The sequence below is a fragment of the Octopus bimaculoides genome, chromosome 2, assembly GCF_046866305.1.
Source record: "Octopus bimaculoides isolate indiv1 chromosome 2, ASM4686630v1, whole genome shotgun sequence".
NCBI classification, from domain to species: domain Eukaryota; kingdom Metazoa; phylum Mollusca; class Cephalopoda; order Octopoda; family Octopodidae; genus Octopus; species Octopus bimaculoides.
This window is the reverse complement of record NC_142929.1, coordinates 133,534,273-133,549,521: the sequence shown is the minus strand read 5'-3', so window position 1 is coordinate 133,549,521 and position 15,249 is coordinate 133,534,273. Positions and strand designations below refer to the sequence as shown.

General features: G+C 32.2%; 1 protein-coding gene across 1 annotated transcript in view; it reads right to left on the bottom strand.

The window, feature by feature from the left end:
- The window catches only part of LOC128247025 (uncharacterized), a 97,181-nt gene that overhangs the window by 17,813 nt on the left and 64,119 nt on the right, over window positions 1-15,249 (bottom strand). The window contains exon 2 of the mRNA XM_089347716.1: window positions 8,264-8,342. Coding sequence (XP_089203842.1) covers window positions 8,264-8,333 — 70 coding nt within the window. The 5' untranslated portion in view covers window positions 8,334-8,342. The remainder of the gene's footprint in view (window positions 1-8,263; window positions 8,343-15,249) is intronic.

Sequence of the window (15,249 nt, the reverse complement as noted above, 5' to 3'; positions counted from 1 at the left end):
ACCAAACTTTAATTATTCATTAGTAATTTATGCTTTCAAACCCATTTTCACAAATATTAAGTTCGGTGGCAAGTAAGGTCCGGTATAAGAAAGGGATTATGGCATTGACGTGGCGCTTAATTCTTTGTATATTTTATCCGATTCTTTCCTTTATTCGCATATATATTTGCCAAAAAACCGATAGAAGATAGGATATTTGTTTTATAGATGTATTAAAGAAAAATCATTAAACCTGTTCAAAAGGAGGATTAATGTATTTGCTTCAGCTTTACCAACTCATCTATATTTGATTTGACTGGGTTCTGGATAAAGCAACCCTTGTATCGTGTGCAACATTCAGTCTGTTTCGTTGTTTGCTTTTTATCGATTGAAGACCCGAAAACACCAACTCGCACTCATAAGTGGTCGTGAAGGGAACCAGATATTTCAGTGCCATCTTTGAAATATCTGGATAAAGCTGTGCTATTTGAATCCAAAAGTCATGTCATTACAACTTATTTCACGAAAGATCTGTTTTGCAGCTCTGTCATTCAACAATTCTATGAACTGCTCCTGCATGGTTGTGTCCTCGGAAGGGAGATCAGCAAAAGATATGGAAAATGGATTGTTCAGAAGCAGTAAAGTTGCTCAATTTTTTGCAAATTGAGAAAATATAGGGATAATTCTTGTCTAAGAATGCAAATATGGTTTCGCATCAACTCAACCATATCATTATCGACGAGGAACTCATTTTCATCAATAAATTTATTAAGCTAAGGAAAAGGGGCAAAGTTTTCCCTCTGCAATTTTGAAGCCATATTTGTTTTCCTTGTTTTCATTGAACTGCTGGCCTACCGCGACCTGTTGCCTCCCCTTAACCACTTACACTATTTCTCTAAACCATGTTTTCTTACCTCTTCCTTCTCCCTTCTGTTTATAGTGTATGCTCTTGCTTTTCACGCTAATGACGATCGGTTGCCTTAATTCGAATGCCCTATGAAGATGAAGAATTTTATTCTCGCATTTATGTATAGACAGCATTCTGGGAATTTTGATCAGAAACAGCTGTTAGCTTTGTTATGTCTTGCTTTGCATCAACAAACAAGCAGTAAATGTGGTCTTATTGATGTCTTGGTTAATGTATGTTATTCTCCATTTTCTAATTTTATATATATATATATATATATATATATATATATATATATATATATATATATATATATATATATATATATATATATATATGTGTGTGTATGTGTGTGTGTGTGTGTGTGTGTGTGTGTGTGTGTGTATATATATATATGTGTGTGTGTGTGTGTGTGTGTGTGCGTGTACTGTGGGCTTCTTTTCACTTTCTGTTTATCAGATCCACTCACAAGGCTTTGGTCAGCCCGAAGATATAGTTGAAGACAGCTGGTAAGTGTCACATGGTGTGTTCATGCAGATAAACTTCTCTTTGTGTCTTTTTATATGTTTTGTATACATTGGTACAAAGTTTTATTACGACATCTAAGAAATTAACTGAGAGAGGTTTATCGTAATGATGATTTAGCTCGCCAAATGTTCGAAAGTATTTTGCCATGTTCTTCTTTAACCTACCAAGAGTATACCTACTATCTTTGTAAGAAAAGATTAAATCATTCTTCTGATATAAACCTAAATATACATACCGCAAGTTATTGTTTGAGATAATTCGTATAGATATGTTTTGTCACAACATAGATTCTTTATTTTAAAATTTGTATAGATATGTTTTGTCACACCATAGATTCTTCATTATATGAAAACCCATAGTTGCTAGCAAGTGAGATGGCTGCCAGCAGGAAGGGTATTCTGCAGTGTGCATGGCATCTGAATAAACAGCTTTATTTTTTGTTGTTGAAGAAGCTAATCAAAAACAACTTTGTGAATTTTTATTATGAATTTCAGATTTGTAGCTGAAGTTTGTACAGTAAAAATGAAATCATTCTGAATTCTACAAATAAACTAGCAACATTTCAGAAAGAATAGTAAGTTGATAAAATAAAGTAAGAGATGGTATTGTTAAAATGTCTCCATTGATAAACAGACATCATAATACAAAGGAAATTATTCTTCTTATTGTTGAACAACTAAGAAGTCTAGAAGAGAAATTCGGCATTTAATTTCTTTCATTAAACATTGCAAATATAATGCAGTTCAAGCCATAGGAAATTCAACTCATGTTGGATTGATTGTAATGAAATATGAAGAGCTTCATCGTAAAAATGAGATTTGGTTTTCCATAAAAAAAGGATAACCTTCAGTAGCTATAAGATATTCGTCTATTCACATTCTATTTTCAACGTTCCATTATAATAAGATTTCTACACCGATAAGCAGTACAGTAAATGTAAAGAAAGAGAATTTATGCAATGCATTCATGAAGAAGTGAGAGTCTGTTATTACACATAGCTCCCAACATTGAAAAGAAACAAAAATCATTAAAAAACAATGTTTCAGAAAATCATGATCAGCAAACAATGTAAGGAATAATTTTCTTTATTTTTTCAAAACTTTTAACCTAAAACTATATTTTAATAATTTCTTTTTCCATGATATCAAATATTATATAACAAGACTGGAGAATAATGATATATATATATATATATATATATATATATATATATATATATAAATATATACATACATACATACACAGACACACCCACGCATTTACACCCACACCCACATGTATATATATATATATATATATATATATATATATATATGCACGCGCACACACACACATCCACTCTCACACACACACACATATATATACATATACACAGATATAATTAATAAATATCAGGGTAAGAAAAAAGTTTAGAAATTTTTTACTACCAGTGGCCTAGTATGTAGAAAACTAGTCAATAGACTATATATTATTTATATAAATACAGTGTACATTTAAACACATAAGCATGCTAGAAGGAGTAGCCAAAATCCAAAACACTATTAGGGATAAATTTCGAAGGGAATGAAAAAAGAAAAACATTTACCATCTATCTCCTGGACAATGGTTTCAAGCTCTAAATTAGCAAATAAAATAATTACTAAATTATTTTATTTGCTAATTTAGAGCTTGAAACTATGGTCCAGGAGATAGATGGTAAATGTTTTTCTTTTTCATTCCCTTCGAAATTTATCCCTAATAATGGTTTGGATTTTGGCTACCAACTGATCCTTGACTTTTTTTAGTATAATCCACTCGGCTACATGTATCCGGGATAACTTTCTCCCACCAATCTGCGAGACCCAGAAAAATCTCATGCATCTTGCTCTCTTCATCTGATGACTAAGCCACAAAAATGCTACTTTAGTTAAAATACATATAATTTTGCGAAGATATAAATATGTAAATTTGGTTTATCACAGAAACCCGAAGCCTTGTATTTATGTAAGAAATATTTTAAAATTAAAATGTTTGGTGGTTTGAAAGTTAATAACTTTCCTATTTTTACCCCTTGGAAGAAATATGGTCAGCTAATCTAAAAATATATTTCTGTGTTTTGAAGTTAATTATTTTGCGAGCTAATTATTTACTTAGAAGTAATATGAACTACATAATATTGATTTCAAATTTTGTCACAAGGCCAGCAATTTCGGGGAGTTGGGTTACAACGATCCCAGTGCTCGATAAAAATCGACCTCAAAAAGATGAAAGGCAGGAATGTCCTCAGTGGAACTTGAACTCGGACGAACGATATGCTACTAGACATTTTGTTCTGTATCAACGATTCTGCTAGCTTGCCGCCCTGGGCTATCTAGTAATCTTCCTTTATAGTATAGGTACAAGGCCTGAAATGCTTGGGGAAGGAGCAAGTTGATTACATCGATTACATCCATTCAGTACTCACAATTTGAAACCAGTATTAACGGCATATTGCAAATTATTCTTGATAATGAAAATTGCATATACTTTTTGAACGAGAAACAATCAAACGGAAGCAGATCCGAATATTTTCTAACGGCTACAAATTGATTATTTTTCATCTCAGGAACGGCAACTGGCGAGATTATATTGTGAACGGTTTATGTTACTATCACTACACAGTATCCTTAACAGAGACAAGACATTTAAATTCCAAATATCCATGTGCCTTGTCTGTATGTAAATACTATGGAGTATTGAACTTACTACTGTAACAAGAGAAAGCAGCGGATAACTGACAAAAGTTATGTTAATATGCAGTGCGTTGCCTTACATGCTCTTGTAATGGCGTTGTTTGAAGTAAAATTTCAATGGTTCCTAAGTATATTGAACAATGAAGTCTTTAACTGCTCCCTACGACCAACTAGGTTGACACTACTGGACGAGATATAGCTAATTTATCCCCACTCTTAAGCAGAATTTCTGATATTAGAATATTTGCTTTTCAAATATAGAATCTTTCTTCGGCTGAAGTATTATCTTTTGTGGTGACGCAATCAATACTATTGTGTTGATACAATGTTAATGTTGTATCGATACGCAATGCAAAAGGCTGATCTCGATACAAGGACATTATTTCTTTTGTGCTTCCATACTGAAGAAATACTGCCTACAGCAAAATAGAAACCTATAAACAATCGGATCAACGAAAGGCCAGAAAACATGGGAAAAATTGTATTTATATTCAAAATAAATATAGGTATGGATATTGCACAAATAGTTAAAGTATAGTTAGAAATAATAAGAGTGAAAGCTTAAGGAAAACAAGTGTATGTGCATGTATACTGGTGACCTGAGAAGTAAATGGTGTTCAGATAATATTATCTGTTGCTAGATAGCATTGCTGTGAATAAACAGTTTATCTCTGTTGAAGCAAACTAAAACATACAAAGCTAGATTATGAAATTATCGAACCGCAAAAAGAGAAAAATAATAGCATCTATAATATAAGCTATGAGATATTATACTCTGTTGTAAGATACATTTCTCAAGATATCTTTACAAATTCTTTTCATCGGAAAATGCTTTAAATAATTATTGTTAAAATAAACGACAAAAACCATGTCTATTATACATTTCTCTAAAAAGACCAACGTTATTTGGAATACTTCAGAAGTTAGTAATCAGAATCAGAAGTATTTTCAGAATTTATCTAAAACTACTGTTGTTTATTGAAATATAAACAATAATTACATAACTTAAACTGGTTTTGTAAAAAAAGAAAACAAACTCATATGATATCGAACGGGAAACAAACAAAAACAACAAGACAGTATTTAAAGAATATATTTCTTCCTATTTTTCTTTTTTTCTTTTTCTGCTGAAATAGGGGTATTTGCATCTAATAAAAATACAGACAGTTAAATACTTAATTTAAACACATGAATTATACATGATGTGCAGATGCTAGTAAATTATACTTTAACACAAAACAGTTATTAATGTAAATATTTCAGAGCACTTGGTGATGTAGACGTATATTCATTTACGAATACAAAAGAAAAAGAAAAGTAAAAGCCTTTGACCGAAATTTAAAAAAAAACTTAATGGCGCTTATCGAGGCGATAGATTGAGAGAAATGTAAGAATAGTAGGAAAATAGCCTGCGTTGTTTGTTCGGGCATTTAGTTTCCGAGTTCAAAATCTGTCGAGATTAACCTTGCTAATCATCTTCATGGCAGTCTATGGCAAAGGATTAGTAGAATTGTTAGAGAATGGTACAAAATGTCTTGCAGTGTTTGCTTCAGGTTTTTGCGTTCTGAGTTCCAATTCCGCAAGGTTAACTTTTTCCACCATCTTTCTGGGATTGGTAACATAAAGTACTTGTCAGGAACATTAGACAAAATGTCTTGTGGTATTTATTTCAGCTGTTTACTTTCTTACATCTTTGGTGAAGTCGTTTAATGATGCCGAAGTGCGTCGACCCATACCACCGGAATGAAGAGGAATGACTACCTAGCGTACTGGTCTTCGATGTAGAAAAGAAACCCAGCTTATATCTGCACCCTGACAGAAACTCTTGAGATGTCATTGGAGAGTCAGTCTTGACTAACAAACGTTTTAGGTAATGCCTTTTGTACAAATGGCCATATGTCTCTTATATAAAATATACAACAGAATTTCCCATCAGATAACGGAAATTATTTAAGCAAAAATAATAAGATGATCTGTGTTGCATAAACCAATGAAAAAAGGGGCATTAGTTGTCATTGTTGTTTAGCCCCATCTCAGTCCCGATTGAGAGAACCTATTATCGAAAATGCGTCAGTCATTTCTGTTACACCTTTTTTTGTCAGGTTTAGTTTATCCAGAACTACAATGGCCAATATGACATTTTTAGATACGGTATAATTTGTTTAGAGATGGGAGATTTCGTTGCTGTTTCTAACATATATATGTACGCGCGCGCGCGTGCACACACACAAACACACACACACACACACACACACACACACACACACACACACACACACACACACACACACACACTATATCTGTCTGTTAGTCTCTCTCTGTCTTCCTCTTTGTCTGTCTGTCTCACGCTCTCTCTCACACACGCATGCACACGCACGTTCTTTTCCATATTTCTCTTCAGTCAATATCTTCAAATAAAGGACACAACCAAAGCTCATCTTCTGCAATATTTATCTCTTTATAAAAGACTCTATCGTTGCCCCCACCACAAGTCTAATAATTCAATAACTACATCATAGAGACAGAGATGGATATTTGATCAGCTGCCACTTCCCACGGTATTGTTCCTCTAATTTCCTACTTTCTCTAGCATATACTACTATCGCTTTTCTGTCATCATTTTATAATTCCCGAGAATTTTTCTATAGAGTACTCCATTTTCCCAGCGTTGTACTTACATATACATCCATATGTCTATATATGTATAAATATATACGTATGCGTATATATAAGTTACACACGTGTGCGTGCGAGCACGCACGCTAAATTTATTCGTGGTCAAGATTCTGAATAAAGAGGTGAAATTTAATATTTTTCATTATATGCTTTGAAATGAAGATACTTTGTTCAAGCAGCCGTTGTTCAGACGCATTTTAGCACACTGTACCAGGGTTCTCTCTCTTTTGTAACTTTATATTCCTTCAATTTTGCGCCACATGTTTCTTCCAAATGCATTAATCTAATTATTTTCGTCCTGTATTAGTGTGCAGAGGTTTCCATACTACAGGGCTTCACATGGGCTAGTGTTCAGCACGATGGGAAAGACTAATTGGTAGATATTTGCGAGTAACAAAGTTTATACATTTGTATTATGATCTATGAATGATGAAATATTTTCTAAATTCGCCTTCTATTTGATATTTTATATTCTTTCTGGTTGTCTCCTGCAGTTAGGGTTGTCTTCTGCAGTTAGAGCTCTAAATATTGTTATACGTAGCAATGAAGTCATATTTAAGAAGAATGGATTCGTTTCCATCTATCTATTGATACTGTCCAGAAAGGTTTTGATTTCATCGGACAAAACCTCTTGCAGATCAAACAGATCTCGTACCACAATTCTTCAAACTGATAGCACACAAGTCACAATTTTTGTATTTCACTCCTATTTCTAATTAGCAACGTCACAAAAACAGGTGCAGGCAACATTTGTATGCTGCTAAAGCAATAGAAGATCGAAATAATTTTCAAACTAGTGGTAATTCGTCAAGCCAAGAGAAAAAAAAGGTACCACGGGAACATATTCAAACACTGTCTGTAATTTAGCAGGCGTCATAATAATTGAACTAAGGAAAATCAGCTTTATGTCATACAAGTAATTTTTATTTGCCTGTCGTAGTACTTAAATGAGAATGAGATGTGAGGTGACAATGTTTTTGAGATTCCGGTTCGAATGACATGAGTGTTTTTGTTTCACTTTTGACACGTAATACTTAAATAGTGGAGGAGATATGATATTGCTGTGGGCTGGAAGTATGCAAGAAGTTAAAATGTTTTGTTACTGAAACACAACCCTAAGTAAGGCATGTGTAAAATTTGAATGAAATTGGTTGTGTAGTTCTGGAGTTTTAGGGATTCACACACACACACACACACACACACACACACACACACACACACACGCACACATTCTCAATTTTATATATATGTAGATTAACCAGCTTTCATTTAATTTTCCTTTCATTCAATGCCCATTCAGTCCCATGTGCACAATATACACACAAGTAAATAAATAGATCGGATAAAAGATGAATAACTGACGAACAGTGAGAGAAATTGTAGTCATAAAGTATAAACATCGTGTGGTTTTAATTTTATCTTACATCATAGTATACATTGAGAAGAAAATTGTATAACTTACATCGTCTGGAGGTTCCTGTATAGGCCTGGAGAAGAATTAATAAAATACTTAACAGGATTATAATCTTCATGGTTCAAGTCTGGAAAAAGAATAAAATGAAGTCATGTTAGACATTTCTCAATTGTTACCAAACAACAAACAATTGTTTTATTAATAAAATATGTAACTCGAATATGCATTTTATTTCTCACAAGCCATGAATTTGTAAAGGAAAATAATTGGGTAAATTGCCTCACTACACTTCTGATAATACAACGGCAAGAAATGCAGGAATATTTAGATAAGTGTCGTAATGCTTCTGCCATTCTGCCGTCTTCTGATGGCTTTAGAATTTGTTTGATTTTGTAGAATATTTTAAATTGAAATAATACATTTGATTAACTGCTGTACATCTCCAGTAATATTTTTACCAAAGTCAATTACGGGTGGATTTAAAAGCAGAAATTAAATAATAAAAAATAATATTACAAGTCATTTATTTCATGTAAAGTAACGTAATTATACATGTCAGAGCATTTAGTTTGACACCCTTTCGTATCAGTTACTCTACCGACTGTTGTAGTTATTTCACAATGTCTTTTCCCACTGACAAAAATGCCACAGGTTTTGTATCAGAGTAAAGTCGATTAAAGTGAATCTAGTTCTTGATGGGAACCTATTTTTTTAAACCAGAAAGCCAATGTTGACCTTAAAAAGATTTAAATTACATTGTAAAGGAGAGTAATTAAATAACGCAAATTATTTTGCCTGACCCTCCGAGTCAAGAACTGTTGCATGACCACTCTTGCGATGATTGAATGGATAGGGAGTCAATTTTTCGATAGAAGACTCATGAATGAGTATCATTTCATTAGTTTTTAGTTTTGTTCAATATATTTGAGAAGGATATTAGACATACTTTTTCAAATTTAAGTGTTGCAGAGTAGAGTATGTGCACTCACACATACAGGTATATTCACATACACACAAATAAAAGCGCAGAAATAAATTGTAGTGGTCTGCAATGTTAAATTTGAGTCGTGGACGAGATCTGTAAAGATTTGGCTTTTCATATGATCTGCTTTGTTTTTATTTCAGTCAAATAATTTTTTTTATATTAACAAGCATATTTATATTTTTGTAATATAATCATTATTATATCAAATTATGTATTTCATATTATTTATTTAATAGCTTTTTTATATGATTTGTATTTAATGTCTCTCTATGTGATTTAATCCAACTGCAGGCGCTGTTCGATCAGACAACTCTCTCTACTTGTTTAGAGATTTTATATTTACAAAAGAAAATAAATATTTAATTTCATCTTAATTTATGAATACTTTGATTTTATGCTTCCTATCACATTCTTTTTATAAAATATTGGCTATTCATCTCTGTGTTATGAATGAAGGACGGATGTACTAACATGAAATATCCATTGCTTTTTCAAAGTTTATTTCTACGCAAACGTTTTTAGTAAAAAGTTCAGCCAAACCTCAGTTTACTCTTCAGTAACATTTTCATGCAGTGATTGGGTTGGTATCGGCTGAACTAATATCACCTATCTGGAAGGGTCCTGCACAAGTCAGAAGTACAATATCTTCCCTCACTAACTTGTTAAAAAAAAACATGAACATTAAATTCTAATAGCCAAATAACTTTTATAAAAAAAAACAACTTAACTCAATAATATTCTCAAATAAACGAGGACTTATTTTCTTGAGAGTTAAGTGAATCGAGCCGTGTTATAGTCCAAATGCAAAACGAACTGCCTTTATCTTTGATCTGGTCATTCATTTAATAGTCAGACGGTAGAAGAAAACAACGAGCATAGAAAATGACATCAAATGAAATTGTCGAAAAATGTAATGACATTAGACGATGCTTTTGCATACACGCGCACGCACGCACACACACACACACACACACACACACACACACACACACACACACACACACACACACACACACACACACACACACACACACACACACACATACAAATTAAATATAATAGCACAATAGCGATTATTACAAAAGTAGGATGTGGTATTGGATGTATTACAAAATACAAGAATCCTTGTATTCAAGTATATGAAATGATCGAACCCTCTCCACTTAATAAAATGAAGATACAAGAAACTAAATATGCGCACGGCAATGTAAATACATAAGCAAATAGAATACATGTATTTTAAAGGAGTAATAAAATCCAGGCTTTGATGACGATTTTAAGAGCAAAATGCTAGAAAATAATTGGTTGTTCTTAACTGAAAATATTTTCCTTCGGGTTCATTTAATATTTTCTGAAGTGTTTATGAATATTGCTCAAAAACAAAAGAAAAAGGAAAGAAAGAAAAAGGATACTTCTATGGTTACAGTGGGTGATAGACGACTTAATGATTGATGTAGTGTTTTCTATACAACATTGTCATTTTATGAGTATGCAACAATGTGATGAATGATTTGTCATTATTTGTGTGAAAGAGAAAAATATTTTCTAATTTTATAGCACATAATTGTATTTAGCTGAGCCAATTAGTGGCAAATCGATCATATAATAAGGAAACGGGTCGTTCTACTATTAGTTCAGTAACATTCATGGAAAACAGCCAATGAAATTGGTTCCTGGTTTAGTAAATTTACACAAGGAATAAGAGCGTGTTTATCAAACACTTTTCTTTTGAGTAGTAACTGTCCGTTCTTGTTTGTTTCATAGATTTTTCTAATTAATACAGTGAGAAAGGTTGAGGCGGCAGATTGGTAGACTCGTCAGACAAAATGCGTTGTTATATTTAGTTACGTCTAAGTTCCGAATTCAAACACCATTGACTTCGACTCTGATTTATACTCTTCCGAGATAGATAAAAAGTAACAGCCAAACACTGAAATTTTTATAATCGACTAAACTCATCCTCTAAATTTGAGGTCTTGTGCTCATATATATATATAGTGTGAGACAAAATGGCTATGCATTCTGTTTCATACATTTCTGAATGACAACAAAGTAGCCAAGTTTTGACTTACGCACGGTCGTCTGAAATAATGTCTTTAAAACTTACAGCTCGAAAGTTATTTAAGTTGTTAATATCGACATATCAGTTGTAATAATAATTTCTAAATTTGACATAGAACAACGCATTCTTTTAATCAACCCTAATCAGTCACAGTACACAACTTTTTTTAAAAGGAAATTCAAAACGATGAGTTATTAAAAAGTTGACCTCGATGCGTTTTGAATTTAGAACGAAAAGAAACATTATCAAATATCGCATGGCCTTTTATTCAATTCTCTATTATATTTGGCATACATCAGCAAATTAATAATAATAATGTGAAACGTAAAAAGCTATCCGATAGCTATTAACAGAACAAGAAAAAGAAAAAGAAAGCAAAGAAAATAATTTTATGTTGGATCCACATATTTAGACATTTTTGCAAAGAAATGTCTAAATATGCGATTCCAGCATAGAGTTCTCTTGAAATAATTTTATTCTGTTTAAGTGATTTTCAAAACGAATCCACTTAATGGACAATTATAGTTAATGTTTTTTAAAAGCTATTTTTACTATTCGAATGTACAGGAGGTAATCTTTCATTTATGCAATTCGTGTTATATTAACACAGTGTTGGTAACAGGGATATGCCTTTGGTTACTTTTGCAGGAATAAAGAGCTAATATAATTTTTAAAATATTCGTAGCACCTCGTTAATAAATAATTGTGATTAATCGGTAAGTTAGAAAACCCATAGGCATTATTCTTACAGGCTTGCAAGTTGATAAATTTTTCTGACATTTTTCTAATCATTATCATCAAAAAACCTTATTTTATTTAATTATAGAACAAAAAATATATAACTAAAAACAATAGAGTAAATTTTGATTTGTACTTTAAGAAGAAAGCTGAATTTGATATGTGCTTCAAAAATCAATGTTGTGACAAATTACGATAACTTAATAACTTATGCTATTTTAAATAAAAAGGAAAAAGCTCACATTTCACATAATTCATAATGTTATTGTGCTTAGCTGTTTCATAAGAAAAAAACAGTCATTTATATAATTACATAAATAACATAAGTAATTAATTATACTGTATATATATATATATATATATATATATATATATATATATATATATATATATATATGCAAGTTTACACCATCAGGATTTACTGCATTGTAATAACGTATTGGAATTTAGCGACATGTTATCAATTGAACTCACAAATACCGTGGATATGTTTCTACCGTTTATTAACCGATTTACTATAGAGATGAATTTTCTCTGCTTAAGAAACAAAAAAGACATAAAATAATCATAATGTTATAAATAAATATTTAAAAAATTATTTAGAAGTTAAACCTACATCAAATTGTGTATGATTACTCTAGGAAATAAATTTATGTTAATTTATCAGGTTAAACTTATAAATATGATTGGCTGTATTGAACCTGATTTTGTATTATTAAGCTCTTCACATTTCTAATAAATAAAACCCAAAGAAGGAGGCACACGATAAATCCCAAATATATACACACTCTCAAACTCAAACACGTACTGAAACATACGCATATATTTGGCTAACGGCTTGTTGAAATTTATGCCTAAACAGATATGCCCAATTTCATAATGCAGGTAAAGTTAATTTTCAATATCTCGTTTCCAAATTTAAATAAACTATAATTTAATTATGCATGACAGAAAAGCTAATGAAATTATTATAAATAATAAAGTAAAACATTCATTAAGGTTTGGCAAGGTAAATAAACGGAACGGAAAGTGTGTAGTCGATTCACTCTCCTTCAATATACTTTATAATTTATACAAATGGTAATTAATTACCCACGAAGATATGAAAGCTAAGTTAATCTCATCGAGATTGGCGCTGAAATCGAAACTAAATATTATTCAGATTCAAGCTCACTAATGCTTGAACTATATCATCCTCCTTCTCCTCCCTCTCTTACCCCTCCTCCCCCACTTCACCTCCTCCTCCTCCTCCTCCTCATCATCATCATCCACGCCGCCACTGCTCCTACCGCCGCCACCACCACTACCACCACCACAAAAACATAAAGGGTCGGGACAAATACAGTAAAGCTTCCAGTCCTGTGTTCTTACCAGCATACGGATATGGACTGGTACACTTTACTCGTCCCCGAAAGTATAAAAGACGAAGTTACCCACAGTGGAATTTGAACTCAGAGTCGGGACAAATGTAGTAAGGCAATTCACCGTGTTATACCGGAGCAGCAGGTTATGTCTCCTAGACAAGAACAATATCGGCCCCACTGACTGCTTCTACACAGTTTTTGTCTACGAAATTCAAGTCACAAGCTTTTCGTTGATCGAAACATTTATTAGTCTAAGGGTCGCGCCATAGGATTAGACAAAAGACCAAGTAGTTGTAAAGCCAAATATTAAGCGCCCGACTAAAGTCAGTTTTGATTTTCCTCCTCCTGAAATCGATAAAAATGATCGCTAGCCAAGAACTAAGATGGATTTAAATGTGTAGGCTTGTACCAACTTTAGATATCAGCATCATAACCTCTTATGAAGTTTTGCATTGGAAAGCAAAAGAGCTAATATTTATTTCTAAGCCGCATAGTAAATATTTAACATCTCCCAGCATCGTTTATTAAACATAAATTAGACGATGGAAGTCTTCGATGGAATTTTCTTGGAAAATGTACGTCCACGTCCAATGTAAATATTGCCCTAAAAATGATTTGCAATTTATATGATTAATTTCTTTTTATAGTTTTATCTATTAATTGCTATTTTTCTCTCGGGAAATTTAATGTTCTTCGGGAAAAGAAAAACATCCAAATTATATACATACATATATTTTCTTATTAGATATTAAGATTGCCATGAAAATAAAATTCACAGACAGAGATCTGTATTCTGATTAGTATTCAGTTGTTGTCCACATTTATGAATAATTAAAATATAATTCGTAAATGATTAAACCAAGAGCACGGTGATTTTTCGTTTCTTAAACCGATAATTTTCATGATAGAGGTGTAGATCTCAGATACCAGCTTCTCCTTTTCGTCTTTTAAAAGATAGAACAGTGGTTCCCAACCCTTTTATTTAAATGAGTTTTCGCACGGACCCCTTTTAATATGCTTATCCTTATGTGTATATATATATATATATATATATATATATATATATATATATAAAACCACCTTTTTTGTATTTATTTTTACTCGCATATATATATATATATATATATATATATATATATAAAGTAAAAAGTAAAAGAGTCAAAAGGAAGAGTAAGTACGGTTAGGCAGCTTTTTAATCACTACAAATGTTGTGATACATACAGATCCTCGTATATACAGGATTTAAAGTTAAGTTTAATTTAAATCATGTAACGATTTACCTGTATAAGAAGATCGATATGTATCGCCGCCTATTTTGGAACTCTAAGGGTGAACGAGCTCTATTTGCACTCGTATACGTTCTTAACAGAACACACCTCAACTGTATATATATATATATATATATATATATATATATATATATATGTATATATATATATGAAATTTTGAATTTAGTTCACGGATCCTCGGTACTACCTTTGCAGACCACAAGGATCCGTAGACCTCAGATTGGGAACCACTGATATAGAACATTATATGTTGACTAAAGAAACAAGCACACGAAAATACACAAGCATATCAAACTTGATATGCACCATGCATTAAAATTATGAAACTTGATAAGGCGATGTGCTATGCATCAGCTTCTTGGCTCTAGAGTCACTGCTACAACTTACATACATACAAGCATATATATATATAGCCTGAACAGGATAAACTACCCCTATTTTACAGAAAAAAATGTAGGCGACCAGCTATGAGATGCGAACTCACACCTCCGTGATTACGTGTCACGGTGCTTTAACCGATTAAGCTAAACTACCCACCACAAATTCTTCTGCAAATTTAAGATGTATAGAAATCTCGCATATATGAACATATATGT